General features: G+C 37.9%; 1 protein-coding gene across 1 annotated transcript in view; it reads right to left on the reverse strand.

The window, feature by feature from the left end:
• Positions 1–21,347, reverse strand: part of LOC131957872 (low-density lipoprotein receptor-related protein 4) — a 32,774-nt gene continuing 11,427 nt past the window's right edge. The window contains exons 7-26 of the mRNA XM_059322681.1: positions 21,187–21,325; positions 20,526–20,642; positions 19,322–19,455; positions 18,612–18,750; positions 16,489–16,639; positions 15,158–15,304; positions 14,729–14,846; positions 13,685–13,838; positions 12,334–12,456; positions 11,787–11,935; positions 11,027–11,114; positions 10,315–10,486; positions 8,888–9,018; positions 8,133–8,289; positions 4,975–5,084; positions 2,827–2,943; positions 1,992–2,213; positions 1,570–1,605; positions 1,233–1,329; positions 1–439 (exon numbers count right to left, since the gene is read on the reverse strand). Of these exons, the coding sequence (XP_059178664.1) occupies positions 250–439; positions 1,233–1,329; positions 1,570–1,605; positions 1,992–2,213; positions 2,827–2,943; positions 4,975–5,084; positions 8,133–8,289; positions 8,888–9,018; positions 10,315–10,486; positions 11,027–11,114; positions 11,787–11,935; positions 12,334–12,456; positions 13,685–13,838; positions 14,729–14,846; positions 15,158–15,304; positions 16,489–16,639; positions 18,612–18,750; positions 19,322–19,455; positions 20,526–20,642; positions 21,187–21,325 (2,691 nt within the window). The 3' untranslated portion in view covers positions 1–249. The remainder of the gene's footprint in view (positions 440–1,232; positions 1,330–1,569; positions 1,606–1,991; positions 2,214–2,826; positions 2,944–4,974; positions 5,085–8,132; positions 8,290–8,887; positions 9,019–10,314; positions 10,487–11,026; positions 11,115–11,786; positions 11,936–12,333; positions 12,457–13,684; positions 13,839–14,728; positions 14,847–15,157; positions 15,305–16,488; positions 16,640–18,611; positions 18,751–19,321; positions 19,456–20,525; positions 20,643–21,186; positions 21,326–21,347) is intronic.

The raw sequence follows: 21,347 nt of genomic DNA on the forward strand, positions 1-21,347 counted from the left end.
CAGAGGTGTAGCCAGATGGGCGCAAGGAGAAACATTCTCTTAGAAGCTAATCCCAATACAAATTCCTGCCTTTGCCACTCGTATACATGACTCGAATTTAATTTGAGTCAAAGTTAGAAGCACCTAGTACTGAGGAGCCAAACACCGAAATGTACATCTTTAGACCGCATATCTGTGAGATCCTATCCAAGCTGTTACAGAAATAAAAACGTCACATATGCTAACACCGTTCAGGCGCTAGAAAACAAATTACGCGCTGCTGTTGTGAGAATCTGGAATTGTGTGGCTGGGGTTGTTCAGGCAGTCGTAGACGGGGTTCTCAATCCCCGTGTCAAAGGTCACAGTCTCGTCCCCCGGGGAGTTGAAGGCAATTTTGTAGAAGTCGGTGGGGTGTTGGTCCTCGATTAGCTTCTGGTGCTGAATTTTGTACCTGTAGTGTCTGAAAATAAGGATCGAAATGGCCGTCTGTTAATGCAAGCATGCTGTTATCAATTTTTCAAATCAAAGTTATCACTGATGGTGAGTTTAATTAGAGTAAAAAGTGTTAGATCGGATCCTATGTTTTAACTGTGGAGGAACTGTATGTAGAGTATTAGAGGTAATTTTCAATTTGATTATTGTATGTGTATTAAGATTTGTGTAATAATTTTACAGCTAAATTTAACCCAAAAAATAATTATATTCGAATACGTATATTGTACACAGAACAAGATTTTGGAAAGCGCGAAAAAAACAACAACAACAAACAAACGCGAAGCCTATGGTATTAGAAAAGTATGGAAAAAATTGTTTTTATAGTCATGAAATAGGAATAACAAAATCGGTGAGGCATTGCTTCACCCAAAGGTCTAGAGTTCGGGTCCTTGGCTAGAGTCGAAGCATATCCTTCAGTCCACTCAACTCTGATGGGTATTTGACTTTCTTTAGGGGAAGTAAAAGGCGGCTGGACAAAGTGCTGACCACAATAGGGCAGGTAAGTAAGTCACCAACCAGTTCTATGGCTCAAGCAGGTTTTATTGAGCAGTAGAACTGTTTGGTGACCTACTTACCAGCCCTATTACCCGCTCAATAAGCCGAGGTCACAGAAATAGGTGCACTCTACTTCACCTGCCCAGCGGAACACCAGGTTTCAAATTGGAAACTCACCTCCCAACCAGGTAACAGCAGCGAGGTCACAGAAACAGGTGAACTCTACTTCACCTGCCCCAACCAAGTTTCAAAAGGGAACTCACCTTTTAACAAAGGCTGCCGACAAGGCTATGGCAGCCACGGCTAGAAACACAGAACACACAATCGCCGTGATGACAGAACTTGATAAACCCGTGGACTCTGTACAATCAGAAATAGATGTGTTGTTAACTATTTTCAAACACAGAATAATAGGAAATTATGTTTGTGGTTTTTAGCAAAAACAGAATCGTCGGAAAGTTTGTTTGTTACTTTCAACAAACGGAATCATTGCAAAAACTTTTTGTGACTTTCAACAAATGGAATCATGGGAAATTGTATATTTAAAACGTCCACTCTATACGCGATGTGGCAAACAGATTTTACAAAATATAAACTTACTTTCTACTGTAGAACTGCCGAATGTTGCGTTTGAATCTGTCAAAATCGTATAGTAATTATACAATAGATATAGTAATTATATATATAAATATATATATATACACGTTTATATACGTATATATAGATGGATAGAGGTTCATGTATATAAAATTTTTAACAAAGACAATATATATATATATATATATATATATATATATATATATATATATATATATATATATATATATTGTCTTTGTTAAAAAATATATATATATTTATATATATATATATATATATATATATATATATATATATATATATTTATATATATATATATATATATATATATATATATATATATATATATATATATATATATATATATACATCGTAATCGGTTGCACAGAATTGTATATACATACATTTTATTTGAGAAGACTCACCTGTAATGTTGTGGTCTATTGCTGATGTTGTTATGATGGTGTCTATCTCGAAGGTCGTGTCCTCGCAGTCCGTGTACATGGTGGTGGGCAGGCCCGTGATGGTGGAGGTCAAGGTCGAGGTCGACTGGACGGTTGTTGCTGTCGGCGATGTTGTGGAGGAAGTGGTCGGTGAAGTGGTGGATGACTCCGTGGTGGTAGGCGTTGTTGGCAGGTTTATTATGACTGAAAGACATTAAAGGTGAGTAAGATTTTCCAGTGCTCTTTTGTAGTTTAGAGAAGGATTTCGCCTACTTAAACGTCTGAATAATCAAAAGTAAAATAGACAACGACGTAAAATATCTCTAGACTACAAAACTTTTTTCAATTAAAGAACATTTTATACACATTTAGTTTTTGCTCTTTTAGATTAATGAATACGCATTCATGTCAATTTAAAAACACTTGAAAATGTTAAGTTAATACTAAGCTAGGAGACATGACAGGCGACAAAAAAGAAAATTTTGTATAATTATAAATAAACAAATCAGTTTTTGTTTTAATTTAAAATATTTTGAAAGCTGAGGAGTCCGCATTGTGGTGTGGATTGTATGGGGTAGAATAAAACAGTGATGGAAACCTTATGTAGCATGTGATGCCAGACTGGTGGATGAGTGGATGGGTGGATGGGTGGTTAAATGGGTGGAAGAATGGATGGGTGGATGGATGGGCGGATGGGTGGATGGGTGGATGGATGGATAGGTTAATGTGTGGATGGATGGATGGATGGATGGGTGGGTGGGTGGATGGATGGATGGGTGGATGGGTGGATGGGTGGATGGATGGATGGGTCACTTACTTGGTTTACAGAACTGACCAACCAGGACGTATCCTGTTGTACACACGCACGTGTACAGGTTGTTGACCTGCGGCAGGCAGAGATGGTCGCAGGCACTGTGAGCACACACGCTGATACCTGCGGCAAAAACAACACACATGTGTTAAGACAACACACGTGTTAACACAACACACTGTTAGTCGCTAAGAAGTCAGCGGTTTTCGGACATTTGTCGCATTCGGGCAAGTGTCCATTCGGGCGTTTGTCGCATTCGGGTAAGTGTCCATTCGGGCATTTGTCGCATTCGGGCAAGTGTCCTTTCGGGCATTTGTCGCATTCGGGCAAGTGTCCTTTCGGGAATTCGGCCTTATGGGCAAGTGTCTTTCGGGAATTTGTCGTCGACCCCTACATTCGAATATTGCTTTAAACTTTTTTCTTTATTTAAGTTAAATTTAGTTTGTACATTTAAGACAGCCATCACATTATCGCTGAAGATACTGATCTCTTCGGCTCGGGAATGCGGACAGAGAGAGAGAGAGAGAGAGACAGAGAGAGAGAGAGAGAGACAGAGAGAGAGAGAGAGACAAAGAGAGAGAGAGAGAGAGAGATGACGTATTGGGATATATTTACTGTAGTATCTTTTTTAAATTATTTTTTTTAGTGTTCTATTAATGTTTTTATTTTCAATTTTATTTTTACATATAACATCTATTAAGCATTTTATTTTCTGCTAAACGGCATTTGTATCCCTATATATAATTTTAAAGGAAAAAGAAAACGTTCATACAAATTTAGCGAATATCTATTAGGTGACTCTTCTCACACAAATATTGCAAAACAATCAGATTTACAGCATTCACATCCAATCGCCATTATGACACAACATTTACAGCCAAAATATTACACATGATTCAAAACTACCAAGATATATCAAGTAGATATGATAACAACACAGCACTCATTAAATATTTGGATCACTAATCAAAATAGTTTCTTTTCTCTACATCAGGGGTCGGCAACCTTTTGAGACGAAAGAGCCAAAAGTTACAATTTACGACATTACCAGGTTTTTAAAGAGCCACTAACATTTTTATGTCAATGTTATATTTGTTTAGTATATATATAATCCTAAACAAATATCATACTATATATATATATATATATATATATATAAATATATATATATATATATATATATATATATATATATATATATATATATATATATATATATATATATATAATCCTAAACAAATATCATAATATATATATAATTTAAAATAAATAGCTTTGAATATATGAGATAATCTCATTTGAATTTGTGTTGAGAGGATCTACTATGTAAGTCAGAGTACTTGCATTTGTTTTGAATAGTTCAAATCTCTCAGTGAAAACACCCTTCATTTTGTTTATATTAATGCTGAAGTGATTGAATCGGTTTCATAACGATATTTTTTTTTCAGATTTTTCGTAATGAAGTAATTCACCGCTCATCATGTATTCAACAAACATATTTTTTTTCGAAACAAACAACCTTTTCAAGCAAGACATAGGCTGGGTTTTCCTTTCAGTTTTACACTTAGCTGGTTTAGTTTCTTTGTGAAGTTGAATATTTCAATTCGGAATGGACAATGTAATAGGAAGTACACTGAGATAGGGGGTAGCTATTAATATTCTAATAGAATGGTGAATGTTTATTGTTTATAACTATTGTTATGTCGTTTATTACAGAGTGTTGCAGACTAATATTTTTATGAGTTTTGGAAATAAAATAAAATAAGTATTAATATTTGTGCATGGAGCTGAAGAGCCGCAACTTGACATCAAAAGAGCCGCATGCGGCTCGCGAGCCGCTGGTTGCCGACCCCTGCTCTACATTGTTCAACTACTGTTGTGCAACTCTAGATCTTTTTTTTAAAAACCATAACGAGGTATGTTGTATGCACTCATTGAATATTTGCAGGTGAGGAATGATTGATTGATAAAAGATTAAGGAATGATTGATTTTTAAAGGTTTAAAGAACGATTGATTCGTTGAATACTAAAAATTATAAAACAAAATTCTTATAGAATTCTTATACTATTTCATCTTAGTTTTAATCTTTAAAACTAATCTCTCATTTACCAAGTATGTTTTGCGAATAAACAATTAAAATACTTTAAACCAACCTCTAAATCTTTCTGACGAGTTGTAGCCCTTTATGCCATAAAGACGGGTAAACGTTGACGGACCGAACTGTTCCAATGTTCCCCCTTTCTTTTTCATACGCCTCAAATAGCTGAAATAAAAAATAAACACGTTAGAGTGCTTGATTTCTCTCTGTGAAATTGCGACAACGCAAATAGAGGTTTATCCTGGGGTGCAAGCATGGTTTCTTTTAGATATTTTTCTCAGGGCGGCATCTTAAATTTCCGGAGGGGGGGGGGGGGGGGGGTACATTTATTAAAGTACATATGTTCTATATAAATTTTTTTCTCTATATAATCAGGAGGGAGGGACGGTGGACAAGCCCTGGGGCTCACTGCTCTCCCCCCCCCCCTTTTTTTCTGGAGAGATGCCTAAAATATTGAAAAAATTATTGATGAAAGATCATTTTCCTAGTACCGCGCTCAAATAACAAAATATTTTTAAACTTTTGTAGTACTCTAAAAAGTATGAAAATAATTGGTCGCATTTAAGTTCGAAGATTTAAAGGAACACATAATCCACGACTTATCAAGCTTTTTTTTAAAAAAAAAATGTATGCTTTTATTTTCAATATAAAACAAATATATCAACATCGATATCATTTGCCATAATGTCAAACATCAAATGAAATCGAGGGATTTTATAACTGTACATAATGAATATTTACATAATGACATATATGTGGTGATACTAGGTTTGATATGTACAAAACTCGAAAGGATAAACTGTATCCTGTGGAGTGAAGGTAAGGTCGTTATGGGGGATGGGGAAGGTTTGTGAGAGACCACGGGGTAGTGAAGCGTCTGCTAGGTGGAGAATAAAAATGTTTTTGTTTGATTGAAGTATTTAGTTTAACGCGAGGGACAGTTAGGGGGTGGGGAGGTTGTGGCATAGCAGCGGAATCAGTTCATTGTGTCGATTCCAATGTTTTTTGTTTTTTTAAAGTAAAATAGTGCTTTATTTTGAAACTATACATCAGAGACACATCACCATATTTTTTAAATGTTCTTTTATACATTTTTGGAAATATTTAAATATACATTAGAAATGAATATTTACAAAAAAAATTAATCTATCAAATAAATTATTGTTACTGATTTAAATGTTTAAAACAATTGAATTAATAAAAAAGGAATTTAAGTATTATTTGCACTATATTAACCTCTATATTAGCTCTTAGCATGCAAACACCCGCTTAATTCTCCCCCCTTTGTTTTTGTAAAGTACATTTCTTTAAAAAAATTGGCTTTATTAAATTAAAATCAAATATACAAAATTAGGCTATACACTAATCGAATATCAGTGCTTAAATACCATTGACCAGCGTGCCAGATATGAAGTTTTCACAATTTTCGGAGGGTAACAATTTGAGATAAAGACGTTTTTAAAACCCGATTTCTCAGGCCCGAAATGAGTTAGAACCTATTTTTGTATGATTTGTTGTCTCGTGATAGATACACTTTGCAATGCAATAGGTTAAATAACCCAATTAGGAAATTGTTTCAATAATCAATTTAAAATGTAGTGAGACAGACTACTTAGAAATGCATCGCCCAACTGTAACGTTCAGAGTTTAAAAGAATTCGCTTCTCGAGAAATTATTAAATTTTAGTTACAGGATTTAATCCCAAAAGCCTTCGATTTTTAATCAATAAAGTCTCTAAGTAACATTTTTGTGTGTGCATAATACTTCATTCTGACACGTATTTCGTCCATTGAAAATTGTTTACTTAAGCATAATACAAACAATCTTATTTTAATCTCGTTTTTAAAAGTAAAAATCGACACTGTTTTGGTCTCATGTGAAGAGTTAAGAGAAGACCTGGGAATAATGGGCATTTTGTTTGTGTGTGTGTGTGAGGGGGGTGGGGTACGGGGGAGGGGAGGTGGAAAAGGGGGGGATGGGTTTATAATTAGAGCAAAAATAATTATGGGGTTTAAGAAAATAAAATTATATTATACGAGCTGAACTGCGACGTAGCATACGCCGCTATCTAGTTGTTATATTTTCTACTTATAAACAATTCATAATTCGACACTACCCCACCCCTTTGCCTCCTCCCCCCCCCACCCCGCCCAGCGAAATCAGCCGTTTACAGACGACAATGGATCAAGCAGAACTTATTATCTCCCCTTAGTATCAAATCCTTTAAAAACTAAATTATCTGCCCCTAATAGTCTCTACTATTGTAAACATTCGGGGTGAACCATAGCTCATCTGACAGGTGGGGGGTGAGGGTGATAGTGATATGCCTAAAAAAGCGGGGTAGGAACGGCTAAGCTGCGTGGTGTCTCGTATGGTCCCCATGAAGAAAATTATATATATACGAGCCAACCCGCGGCGTATCATACGTCGCTATTTAGTTGTTTTATTTTCTACTTTTCAGTAATTCATAATTTGTGAATTCGACAGTACCAATGCTGCCACTGAAAATATTTGCTTTAAAACACTATTAGATGGTCGTTAAGGATGTTACCCCCTCCTTTCCCCCAACCCCTACCCCACCCCCCCATCCCGCCCCTTGAAAGCAAACTCATCTTAGTTACCTCCCCTAAGTTTAAAATCGTTTCAAACTACATTATCTGCCCCTAATAACCGTCACTAAACCCGGCTCTACGATTGTAAACATTTAGCGTGAACCGCAGTTCACCAGACCATGTGGGGGTGAGGGTGGTAGGGAGCGCGCTTGCAGCTTGGTGTTTTCTATCGTCTCCAAGAAGAGAATTATATAGATAGAAGGATGTAGCATGGACACCTGAGTCCAAACTTTTTTTTAAAAGATTCAAACATTGTTCTGTAAATAATAATACCAAGCGACCATTTGTAGTATTACTTATTAATATTTGTAATAAGAACTCTAGAAATTATGTACTTATTACCGTTAATACTTTCTTATTTAAATTAAAATATAGATAATAACTCCAAACACAATTAAAAAATAGATATTTATAAAAGAAATATATGCAACGAGTAATTGTGATGTAAAGTGATATTAAAGTTAATAACTTTTATTTTGTTTCAATACTATTTAATTTCTTAACGTTTTATTGATATTCTTCAGCATATGTACATATTACTTCCCTTTGTTATTTTTTCTTCTAAATGGGAAGTAACTAACATGACTCAGACAGTACTCACTTTTTCTTCCAATCGCCGACGTACAGGAACTCCCCTGAAACCTCTACGGAGAAGTAGTGGGCGCCCGGCTCCTCCATCAAGACGGTGATGACTCGGGTGGCCAGATCAATGACATTGACCGTGTCCCCATGGGCGTCCACCCAGTACAGGTTGTTCTCTGTGGAGTGCAAGCAATTAGGGCATGTCTGGCCTCAAGTCTTTCAACACTGGGGTCTTGTACAAGCAGATTATATGCAACGAAAACGTTTTTTAAGATATAATTTTTTTTCCAAAGATCGTTTTGGAACAATTTAGTTTTTTTTTTTTTTACATCGGCTTAGATAATATTGAATAGCACCCACAGAAATTTACTTTCTACTTGTAAAAATGATCTTTGGGTATAGCTAAAAACACATTGAGTAATTATTAATTATATTATCTATATTTTAATTACATATTTTAAATTACTTATTAACATAAGTATACAAATTATTTGAGGAAATAGCATCATTTAAATACAGAAACAAGACACTCTACTTCTTTTGCTCCAAGCTAAAATGTATTTCAAAGGGAATTACACTGTTTACATATATCGCTATATTGTTGTTAAAAATTCAGTTACTTCTTTTAAGTTAAACAACAGTTATGCCTAATAGGGATGGTAAGTAGGTCACCAACCAGTTCTATGTCTCATGCAGTCTTTATTGAGCCGTAGAACTGGTTGGTGACCTACTTACCAGCCCTATTCTACACGATATGAGTTAATGATAAGGTACCGGCTAGGTCAAGGGCTAGGCCGTTAGGCCAGGCGGTGCTGTTGAACTTGACGATCACCTCGACGTTGCTGCCGTCCATGTTAGACCGGCATATGTTGGCCCTGGCGCCCCAGTCTGACCAGAAGATCACCCTAGTGGACATACAAGGTCAAGGTTACACGAGGTCAAGGCTGTATCAAGTGGCAGGCAGGTAGATTAAAGGTAGAAAAAATAAAAACTAAGAGATAAAAAAATCAGTCGACAGCTGATCGGAGTTTTTAACAAGCATTTCTTCAAGGGGCACTACACCCCCCCCCTCCGCACGTTCAACCCCTTCTCGGAAGAAATAGAAAAATGTATCATTTACATTGAAAACATACACTATTTCTGTTTTCTCCCCCCCCCCCCCCCCCCCCCACCCTGTAAGTTTCATGTACCCAACCATCAGAGAAAAATACGACATAATACTTAACATTATTAAAATTGATGAAATTATCAGGTGCCATTTAAAAACATTTGTTTGTTTGAATACTCTGATATTTATTAACCTACCATTGATTAAATTCGGCGACATTGTCATGAAATGAAATGTCATAAACTACCTATGGTAGTGAATTCATTTAAAAAATATAACCTTATTGAAAGGAAATCTCAGAAACTTGCTCCTGTTTGTGATGACATTTACCACCTAACTGAACTGTCCTGAAAGGGAATGTCATAAACCTACCCATGGTAGTGATGACATTCAAACCCCAGCTGTCATAAAGCGAAATGTCATAAACCTACCCCTTGTAGTGATGCCATTCAAACCCCAGCTGTCATAAAGCGAAATGTCATAAACCTACCCATGGTAGTGATGCCATTCAAACCCCAGCTGTCATAAAGCGAAATGTCATAAACCTACCCCTTGTAGTGATGCCATTCAAACCCCAGCTGTCATAAAGCGAAATGTCATAAACCTACCCATGGTAGTGATGACATTCAAACCCCAGCTGTCATAAAGCGAAATGTCATAAACCTACCCATGGTAGTGATGACATTCAAACCCCAGCTGTCATAAAGCGAAATGTCATAAACCTACCCACGGTAGAGATGACATTCAAACCCCAGCTGTCATAAAGCGAAATGTCATAAACCTATCCATGGTAGTGATGACATTCAAACCCCAAATGTCATAAACCTACCCCTGGTAGTGATGACATTCAAACCCCAAATGTCATAAACCTACCCCTGTTAATGATGACATTCAAACCCCAAATGTCATAAACCTACCCCTGTTAATGATGACATTCAAACCCCAAATGTCATAAACCTACCCCTGTTAATGATGACATTCAAACCCCAAATGTCATAAACCTACCCCTGTTAGTGATGACATTCAAACCCCAAATGTCATAAACCTACCCCTGGTAGTGATGACATTCAAACCCCAAATGTCATAAACCTACCCTTGGTTGGGCGACACCACAATGTCCCTTGGCTCATCCAAACCGGATGTGACGATGTACGCCTGCATGTCGTAGTTGTTCTGGCTGATGACCCCGATGACGTCATTTCCGGTGTCGGTGTAGAAGATGAGTCTGTTCAGGTAGTCAATCGCCAGCCCGTCGCACATGGACACTGTGGAGGGCGGGGGGTGGGTGGAGGGGGAGGTTTTGTTATTGTGGTCAAGTATGTACTTACTAGATCATGACGTTTTCGGAAGCCAACCTCCCACCCTCCCTCCCCCGAAGAGATGCCTGGAAGAAACTGCCGGGATATAGTTAGAATTCGTGGCAAGTTCTAAGGTAGTGTGAAGGGTAGTGATAGGGCTAAGAAAGCTTATGGTCAGGATACTGGCGTAAAAGAAACATCGAATGCAGGTAGACCTTTTACTAAGGTATGTGTTCGAAAATATCCCATGGGGTAAATTTAACTACGCAGTTATAAAAATGTGTGTAAAATGCATTAAAACAATAAAAATGAACAAGTTGTTTATAAAATGAATTAAAACATTAAAACAGTGAACACGTACTGTTTATAAAATGTATTAAATCATTGAAAAAGTACTGAAGAATGAACAATTACTGTTTATAAAATGTATTAAAACATTGAACAAATACTGAACAATGAACAATTAGGCTACAGTTTATAAAATCTATAAAAATAATGAATACTCACTGTTATTTAGCAAAGTGACTTCCTTTTCAAACTGACCATCAAGTGTTGCCTCTTTGATGACGTTCGCTTTGTTATCGGACCAGAACACCTGCGTTTTCACAAAGGGAAAGTTAGTTTGACCCTGGTGTTGCAACAAACTTGTCATCTTCAAATCGTAATGTCTGTTCGTACAACTCACCAGCAAATATCAAGGGACATACGATGGATTTAGACAATCCTAAAGGGGAAACGTTGAGCTCACTTTTATAAAGAAAGGAACAAACAATTAATTTATCTTTAAATATTCAGTGTCAAATGATAAGTGGTAATATACCCTTTCAAACCTGAAGGTCCATTGGGTTTGTGATGTAGAGGTAACATATTTTTGTGAACTCAGCATATGAAGGGATAGTATACTCAGCACTATGCCATAGCAAATAATGAACTCATCTACAAATTTCCAGAGGCGTTGCAAAGAGGGGGGGGGGGGTTATATATGTCCCCGGGCGCCGACCCTAAGGGCGCCAAAATGGGTCGGAAAAAATTTAAAAGCTCATTTTAGCTGCAGTTTTGAATTATAAAATTAAAAAAAATATATGTGGGAGGGGGGGGGGGGGGCGCCAAATTGAAAGTTTGTCCCCGGGCGCCGAACTTATGTTTAAATGTTTTGATACAAACGTTGAACTCAGCTTGAAACATCCAATTCCCAATGATGAACAACTCAAAATATCCAAATCCCATGGATCAACTCCCATTTCACATAATCAAACGATGAACTCACCTTCAAATCGAAAGGGTCAAAGGACACGGCCACGGGTTCATGGGTCAGCATTAGATTGATCGTAGTCTCCACCCCATTCACCAGGCTGACCTGGAAGATTTGCCTCTGGAAGGCATCGTTGACCAACAGGAAGTGGTCCAGATAGGGGTCTGTCAGAAACATTGGCACTTTTGTCAAATAGTATCATTTCTGAGGTTATTAAAGTGTTAATCAAGGAAAGAAAAATGTGTGATTTTCGAAAACAAAATGGATATCAATGCAGTATCGTATTGTTTTTTTCTTCTCTGCGCGTATCGATAGGCGGGTTAGAGTAATATTTATTATTAGGCTCAGGAATTGCGTAAACCACACGGAAGGAATTGGCGTTTAGCTAGGGTTTGGTTAGTGTTAGGACAAGGCTTAAGGTTAGAGAAACCTTACTATGAAATCAACATTTTGAAGTCGTCATACAAATAAACAATACAATTTCATATGACAGAACTATTGATTTTACAATACTTTACTGGTTGTTTATATAAATACACAATCTGTATAAATGTGTACTCACCCGTGTTGCACGTGAATCCGTCACTAGAGAGAACATAACCGTTGCCACAGAGACACCTGGCTTGTTTATTTCGTGTTAGAAGACACAAGTGTGAGCACTTATACTCGGCCTCATTACACAAATCTGCAGGCATTCACAGATACAAATTAATGCATTCACTTTCACGTAATAGATTTTTTAAAAGCTGAAAACATAATATTTTTGTTTTTGTTTTTTTGATATTTTTTTTTTAGTATTCACATATGTGATCTGTTGACTTTTACAAATTAAAATTAATGCATTCATTATCACGTAATAGATTTTTTAAAAGCTGAAAACATAATTTTTTGTCAGTATTCACATATGTGATGTATCAACGTAAAAAAAAAATTCAGCATTTTTTAAACTTGTTATATTTCGAAAACAAAATTGAACAAAACGTGAACAATCTTAAAACTTTCGGAATGATAGTTGGTGTGAAATGTAGTGGAAAAGCTGAAGTTTATGAAGTTTTTCGGCTTACTATGTAAACCTCGGTTTTAGACAGACCTTTTCTGCCAGTTCGTTTCGGTCTTTATTTATGTCCAAACAAACGGAGATCGCGGATCTTTTTATATAACAAACGTATGTAGATAACGTGGTATTAAAAATAATAAATTGAATTAAAACAAGATTGGAAGTCATGTAAAATATCAGATGTAGATGAGGAGACGCCATACAAAAATATATGACTTGATTGCACCATAACAAATTGAGATGACTAGATTACACCATAACAAATGAAAATGACTAGATCACACCATAACAAATGAAAATGACTACATCACACCATAACAAATGAAAATGACTAGATTACACCATAACAAATGAAAATGACTAGATTACATCATAACAAATGAAAATGACTAGATTACAACATAACAAATGAAAATGAATAGATTACACCATAACACATGAAAATGAATAGATTACACCATAACAAATGAAAATGACTAGATTACAACATAACAAATGAAAATGAATAGATTACACCATAACAAATGAAAATGACTAGATTACACCACAACACATGAAAATGACTAGATTACAACATAACAAATGAAAATGACTAGATTACACCATAACAAATGAAAATAACTAGATTACAACATAACAAATGAAAATAACTAGATTACAACATAACAAATGAAAATGAATAGATTACACCATAACAAATGAAAATGACTAGATTACAACATAACAAATGAAAATGACTAGATTACAACATAACAAATGGAGATGACTTGATTACACCATAACAAACGGAGATGACGTGACCTCACCACAACAAACGGAGATGACGTGACGTCAACACAACAAACGGAGACCTTACTTTTGATGTCGGGCTGGGCTTTGATGTCGAACGTGATGAGGTCCGCGGCCACGCCGTTCTTGGGGTGGATGATACCCCGCACCTTCTCCTGCTTGTCCAGGCGGGCCACGTGGATCCCGTTCAGGTCGTCTGTGTCAGTCCAGAGGATGTAGTCCTGGGGGGGGGGGGGGGGGGTGTAAGGTTAGAGATATTAGTGGCGTATAGTCATGGAATAGGGTGGGGGTGGGGGGTTAGGTTAGAGAAATTATTTGCATATAGTCCTAGAATATGGTGGGGGTGGGGGAGGTGGGGGTTAGGTTAGAGATATTAGTGGCGTATAGTCCAGAAATGGGGGGGGGGGGGGTGGGTGGGGGTGGGGTAGGTGAGGTTAGAGATATTAGTTGCATATAGTCCTGGAATAGGGTGCGGGTGGGGGAGGTGGGGGTGGGGGAGGTGTGGGGTTAGGTTACAGATATTAGTTGCATATCGTCCTGAAATAGGGTGGGGTGGGGGAGGTGGGGTTAGGTTACATATATTAGTTGCATATAGTCCTGAAATATGGTGGGGGAGGTGGGGGAGATGGGGGTTAAATTAATTACTTGCATTTAGTCCTAAAACATGTAAAGTGTGTGGATGGGGGCTGGTTGTAATTTTAATAGTAGCATTTAGTTCTGAAACTGGTGATGGAAAGAGGGTTTAGCTCCAGATATTACGGGCATGTAGGCATGCAGTAATGGGATAGGGGAGAAGCATAGAGTTCTGAAATAGTAGTTGTGGAAGTCGGTGGGTAGGTGTGGATTGATGCACACCTTTTAAGTAAAGTGCGGAGGTAGGGCATGTTATCGAGCTAGTGACTACACGTTTTTGTCGACTACATCTAGAGATGAGTATTAGGTACTAAAGGTCAAAACACTTTGAATACACAAAGGTATGCATGGGCTACTCACTGTATACACATGGAATACAAATGGAATAAATGTGGAATATACATGGAATACATATTATGGAATACACATGGAAAACACATGGAATACAACAAAATTATGACTTAACAAATAGTATTACCTTAAACATTGATAATCCGTAAAATTTGACATTCGTTTGTTCGTATACGACAGAAACTTTACCATTCGTTAGATTGTACTTAGTCACGTGGAAAAGTATTGAGTCAGCCCAGTACACACTAAATTAAAAAAATATTTAAAATTATATTGAAATATATACACAGATCTACAATAACTGCACAAAAGCAACACTGCGAAATTTCAAAAAAGTTTTTTGCAAGTTGATGGTTTTCTATAAACTCCATTTTAGAATACATTTTATTTCAATTTTTTGAAGTTTGATTTTATTTATTTTAAATAATATTATTTCAGTTTCAGACTTTGTATTTAAAACATAATTCATATTATTAAGGGTGTCTGAGCGTTTTTGCTATATGGGGCGGGTAGCACCCCATCTCACCCCCTAGCGACGCCCTAGAAGTCTACTCACCAATTTTTTTCATAGTCGACGTAAAGATGATTCGGCTGACCGGTCTCTACCCTCACGATCACAGTCCTATCCGTGCCGTCCATGTTCGCCTTTTCCACAGTCGCCGCTACGTCCGGCAGACGACCGTGGTCAGTCCAGTAAATTTCTCTAAAAAAAATAAAAAATACGTCATCATTAAAACAACAAATCAAGGTCATGTTTGTTTTATTATGTTTTTGAAAATGTATGAAATTTTAAATTTCAGTAAACAAAAAAAAAACCATTAGGCCTATGGTAATGATAATTTGAAAAACTTTATTGTAAATAGCTCCTTTTAAAAATGACTAATCTATTGTGCAGGGGTCGATCTTTTTTCAGTTCGTGCGTTTACAGTTTGTTTTAATTTCATTCTTGTCTCCCCTTAGCCACTTCTGATTTTTAAAAAGCCTCACCTTTTCGTAACAAAACTCTAGTTCCCGTTTCGAAATATAAAAAAAAAATTATTCTAGGAAACAATTTAAAATAGATATTCTAGTAATTATTTACTCCCTAAGGCTGATGAGCGGAAATGCTACAGGAAACTAATATTAATTGTTATATTTCTTCGAAAGCGGATATGAATATAAAATGTTTTTTTTTTAATGTTCTTTAAATTTAAGTACACCCAGTTTTTTTTTCCTTCTATATTAAACAAAAAAAAGTTTTAATGCCTTCATCATTATTCTCAGTTTAATGTAAATTAGTGATATCGATGCGTTTATTCAATGTTGAAAACGGTTTTTGGCAATCTGTTCAGATTGCTATCTATACAGATCTCGGCAATCTTTTCAGATAGCTATCTATACAGATCTTGGCAATCTTTTCATATAACTATCAAAACCGTATCAACTCCAACCCCTTATCTGAACAACCCTGCTCCGACCTATACACCAACCATTCAGCCATTCCCCTACAACCCCATAGATCACGACAACCCTGCTCCGACCTATACACCAACCATTCAGCCATTCCCCTACAACCCCATAGATCACGACAACCCAACTCCGACCTATACACCAACCATTCAGCCATTCCCCTACAACCCCATAGATCACGACAACCCTGCTCCGACCTATACACCAACCATTCAGCCATTCCCCTACAACCCCATAGATCACGACAACCCTGCTCCGACCTAAACACCAACCATTCAGCCATTCCCCTACAACCCCATAGATCACGACAACCCTGCTCCGACCTATACACCAACCATTCAGCCATTCCCCTACAACCCCATAGATCACGACAACCCAACTCCGACCTATACACCAACCATTCAGCCCACAGATCACGAGAACCACCAGACGACCTACCCCAGTCCTGGGTGGACTGCTATGGCCATCGGGTTGGTCAGGTTGTCGAGTAGAATCCTCTGGAATGATCCGTTTTTCTTGGCCACTTTAATCACCCTGTTGGTGCTGTCTGTCCAGTAGAGGTTGCCGGCCACCCAGTCGAGGGCCATGCCTGCAGGTTAAACAGTCAAGTTAGCAGGTTAAACAGTCTAATTAGCAGGTTCAACAGTCTAATTAGTAGGTTAAACTATCCATTAAGAAGGTTAAACAGTCTAGTTAGCAGGTTAAACAGTGAAGTTAGCAGGTTAAACAGTGAAGTTAGCAGGTTAAACAGTCAAGTTAGCAGGTTAAACAGTCTAATTAGCAGGTTCAACAGTCTAATTAGTAGGTTAAACAGTCTAATTAGTAGGTTAAACAGTCTGATTAGTATGTTAAACAGTCTAATTAGCAGGTTAAACAGTCTAATTAGCAGGTTAAACTATCGAGTTAGAAGGTTAAACAGTCTAATTAGTAGGTTAAACAGTCTGATTAGTATGTTAAACAGTCTAATTAGCAGGTTAAACAGTCTAATTAGTAGGTTAAACAGTCTGATTAGCAGGTTAAACAGTCAAGTTAGCAGGTTTAACTGTCAAGTTAGCAGGTTAAACGGTCTAATTAGTAGGTTAAACAGTCTAATTAGCAGGTTAAACAGTCTAATTAGCAGGTTGAACTATCGAGTTAGAAGGTTAAACAGTCTAATTAGTACATTAAACAGTCTGATTAGTAGTTTAAACAGTCTAATTAGCAGGTTATACAGTCTAATTAGCAGGTTAAACAGTCTAATGAACAGGTTAAACCGTGGAGTTAGCGAGTTAAACTGTCGAGTTAAAAAGTTTAACTGTTGAGCTAGGAGGTTGAACAGTCAAGTTAGCAGGCTAAACAGTCTAATTAGCAGGTTAAACAGTCTAATGAGTAGGTTAAACAGTCTAATTAGCAGGTTAAACAGTCTTATTAGCAGGTTAAACAGTCTACTGGGTAGGATAAACAGTCTAATTAGCAGGTTAAACATTCTAATTAATAGGTTAAACAGTCTAATTAACAGGTTCAACAGTCTAATTAATAGGTTAAATAGTCTAATTAGCAGGTTAAACCGTGGAGTTAGCGAGTTAAACTGTCGAGTTAAAAGGTTTAACTGTTGAACTAGGAGGTTGAACTTTCGAGGTAGCATGTTAAACTGTCAAGAACAGATTAAAGTGGGGCGTTAGCAGGTTTAACTGTCGAGTTAGAAGGTTAAATGTTCGAGTTAGAATGTTAAACTGTTAAACTGTTTAGTTATGAGGTTAAACTGTCAAGTTAACAGATTAAAGTCTGGCATTAGCAGGTTAAACTGTTGAGTTAGCTTGTTAAAGAGTCGTGTAAGCTCAGCGGGTTAAATAGTCTAGAGGCTAAACAGTCTGAAGGTTAGTTTAGAAGAATAAACAATAGAGTCTGTTGGATAAGAAGTATTTTTATAGCGTGTTACAGAGGTATAAGTTTAGAAGTTCAAAGAGATGGGTTAGCTCACTATGTTTCACAGAAAAGTTGTTTTTTTTAACGGTTAATATTAACATAACAGAGATGGTTTAACAGTTTACTATACATGTTTGTTTCGACAGGTTTAACACATTAGCTCACTGGTTAAACTCAGCTTAAATGGGTGAGATAAAACAAAAGATAAAACACAAAAGATAAACGTATAATTAGTATTTTAGTGGTAGGATATATTAGACACTCTTAAACGTAAACGAACACGTTTTTAATTTATGAAGTGTGTTGTCAGGGGTTATATCTAATGTGTATCCTCTCAAAATGTAGCACATAAAAAGTGTCATTATAATGGAGTGGGGGGAAGGGGGGGAGGAGGAAAGTTGTGTGGACACTGCAATGCTTAGCAGCGTTAAGTGCATGCCTGTTGAGAGGGAAGGGAAGAAGGGGGGGGGGAGGCTCTTGACTTACAACCCACTTGAATATGCAGTCAGTGAACCTGTTTCGAAATGCTGTATTTACATTGTGGTTTTTTGTGTCAATTAGATTTCACTAAAAAAAAATCATTCTTAGAATTTTTCTTGTACGTCCGCAACATCACAGGATGACACCACGGTGATATAAGAGTGAGCTCTGTTCACCTTTGACCTCCCCTGAGCCCCCGGTCACCAGCTTGCCCTTGCCGCCCACCTCCAGCGGGATGCGGCTGATGGTCTTCGAGTTGTTCCCGAAGTAGTACAGAGTGTTCTCCCTCGCGTCGAAGGTCAAGGTCGTGTAGCCCTGGACATGACAACATAAACAAAAGTCTTCATTGAATGAATGAACACACCAAGAAGAGTTTCTTTTAGGTATCTCTTGGGGGGAGGGGGGGGGGGGCTCCACTCACAGCACGTTCACCTCCCCCTCCGCCCCAGAAAACAAATTTTAAAAAAAGTAATTTAAATAGCACATATATGACTTAGCCAGTAACCACCCCCCGCTCCTCACGGAAATTTAAGTATCCCCCCCCCCCTTCTAGGAGGTTCCCAGTTTCCGCAAAAGCAATGAAGAAAGGCGATGGTTGATAGTTTTGTTATTTTCTGTACAGTAGTTGACAGCGGGGGGGTATGGGAGGGGGGAGCTATGAGGGGTGTAAGCCGTCCCAGGTATAATTACATGCTGCAGGTAGGGGTATTACCTGCTCAGGTATAGACGTTACCTGTAACAGGTGAAACTATGACCTGTGGCACGTTAAACTACTACCTGAGACTGGTAGAGTTATTGCCTGCTCTTATTTAATAGTTACTTGTGGCACTTAAAACTTTTACCTGTGGCAGGTGAAACCACTACCTGTGGCAGTTAGAACCATTACCTGCCTATCTTCCAGGAAACACTGCGAGTCGAGCGTAATGTTAGCAAGTGACATGTCAGCCAGGTTCGCCGGGTAGTGACAGATGGAGTCTCTGATGGCATAGATGTGTGACGGATGGACAAACTGTTGGGAGACTGGGGAGATAGGGGGTTAAACATTGTTAGGGGACTGGGGAGATAGGGGGTTAAACTTTGTTAGGGGACTGGGGAGATAGGGGGTTAAACTTTGTTAGGGGACTGGGGAGATAGGGGGTTAAACTTTGTTAGGGGACTGGGGAGATAGGGGGTTAAACTTTGTTAGGGGACTGGGGAGATAGGGGGTTAAACTTTGTTAGGGGACTGGGGAGATAGGGGGTTAAACTTTGTTAGGGGACTGGGGAGATAGGGGGTTAAACTTTGTTAGGGGACTGGGGAGATAGGGGGTTAAACTTTGTTAGGGGACTGGGGAGATAGGGGGTTAAACTTTGTTAGGGGACTGGGGAGATAGGGGGTTAAACTTTGTTAGGGGACTGGGGAGATAGGGGGTTAAACTTTGTTAGGGAACTGGGGAGATAGGGGGTTAAACTTTGTTAGGGGACTGGGGAGATAGGAGGTTAAACTTTGTGTGGTGGATGGACAAACTGTTGGGAGACTGGGGAGATAGGGGGTTAAACTTTGTTAGGGGGCTGGGGAGATAGGAGGTTAAACTTTGTGTGGTGGATGGACAAACTGTTGGGAGACTGGGGAGATAGGGGGTTAAACTTTGTTAGGGGCTGGGGAGATAGGGGGTTAAACTTTGTGTGACAGATGGACAAACTGTTGGGAGACTGGGGAGATAGTTGGTTAAACTTTGTGTTTTATAAACTGGGGGGATAGGGGGTTAATTTCTGTAAGGAGATTGGAGAGATAGAAGGTTTAACTTTGTTAGGAGACTAGGGCATATGAGGTTAAACCTTATCAGGAGACTTACGAGGTAAGAGGTAAAAAACTGGATGTTTAAAACTGGGGAAATATGAGGTTTAACTTTGTTAGGATACTGGGGAGATAGAGGTTTAAACTTTGTTAAGGGACTGGGGAGAATGCCATTCATGTATGTGGGGGATGCATAGCAAGCAATAGCAACATACAATGATACATAAAAAAAAATAACTAAAAAAAACTTTGCAAACCTAAATTACATTACACGTAAGTTAAACTTTAGATGCTGAAGTAAGTGACAAATGTACCTTTGCATTTTGTTGTGGAACCTTCTTCCAAGGTAAACCCTTCCCCGCAGATACAAGCAGCGCCTTTCTTCGGGTCAAGGACGCACATTTGCTCACATCCGAGGTTTTCACAGTCACCTGGATAGACGTTGGACATTTTATACGGGACATGTTATACGGGACATGACATAGTGGACATGTTATACACGACATGTTATACGGGATATGTTATACGGGACATGTTATACGGGATATGTTATACAGGATATGTTATACTGTACATAATATACTAGGCACTTTATACTTGACATGTTATACTCGGCATGTTAAGTAGATTTAATACTGGATGTTATACTATTCATGTTATACTTGATATGTTGTAATGGACATTTTAGCCTGGGCATGTTATACTCGACAAGTAATACTGGACATAAAATACTAGGCATGTTATACTAAATGTTATACTGGACATAATATACTAGTCATGTTATACTGAATGTTATACTGGACATGTTATACTTGACATATATAGTGACGCTAATTTCGGCTAAATAGTCAAGTTTGTTGAAGTATGATGTTACACCATGTAAACTTACTATACTACATCCACTTCCGGTGTATCTACTGTTTATATCCATTTCCGGTCTACTTACTGTTTTACATTCACTTTTGGTTTACTTACTAGAGTTTCCGGGTTGCTGAGACTCGTCATACATGATGATGTCGTATGGCGTGTTGCCGAGGGTGAAACTGACCAATCGCTGCTCGTTGTCGAAAATCTTCAGCATCCCTTTCGACCGCTCCGTCAGAAAAAGAAAGTTCTAGATCACGTGAAGACAGAAC

The sequence above is a fragment of the Physella acuta genome, unplaced genomic scaffold (genome assembly GCF_028476545.2).
Source record: "Physella acuta isolate Inbredline_101_S28 unplaced genomic scaffold, ASM2847654v3 ptg001274l, whole genome shotgun sequence".
Taxonomy (NCBI): Eukaryota; Metazoa; Mollusca; class Gastropoda; family Physidae; genus Physella; species Physella acuta.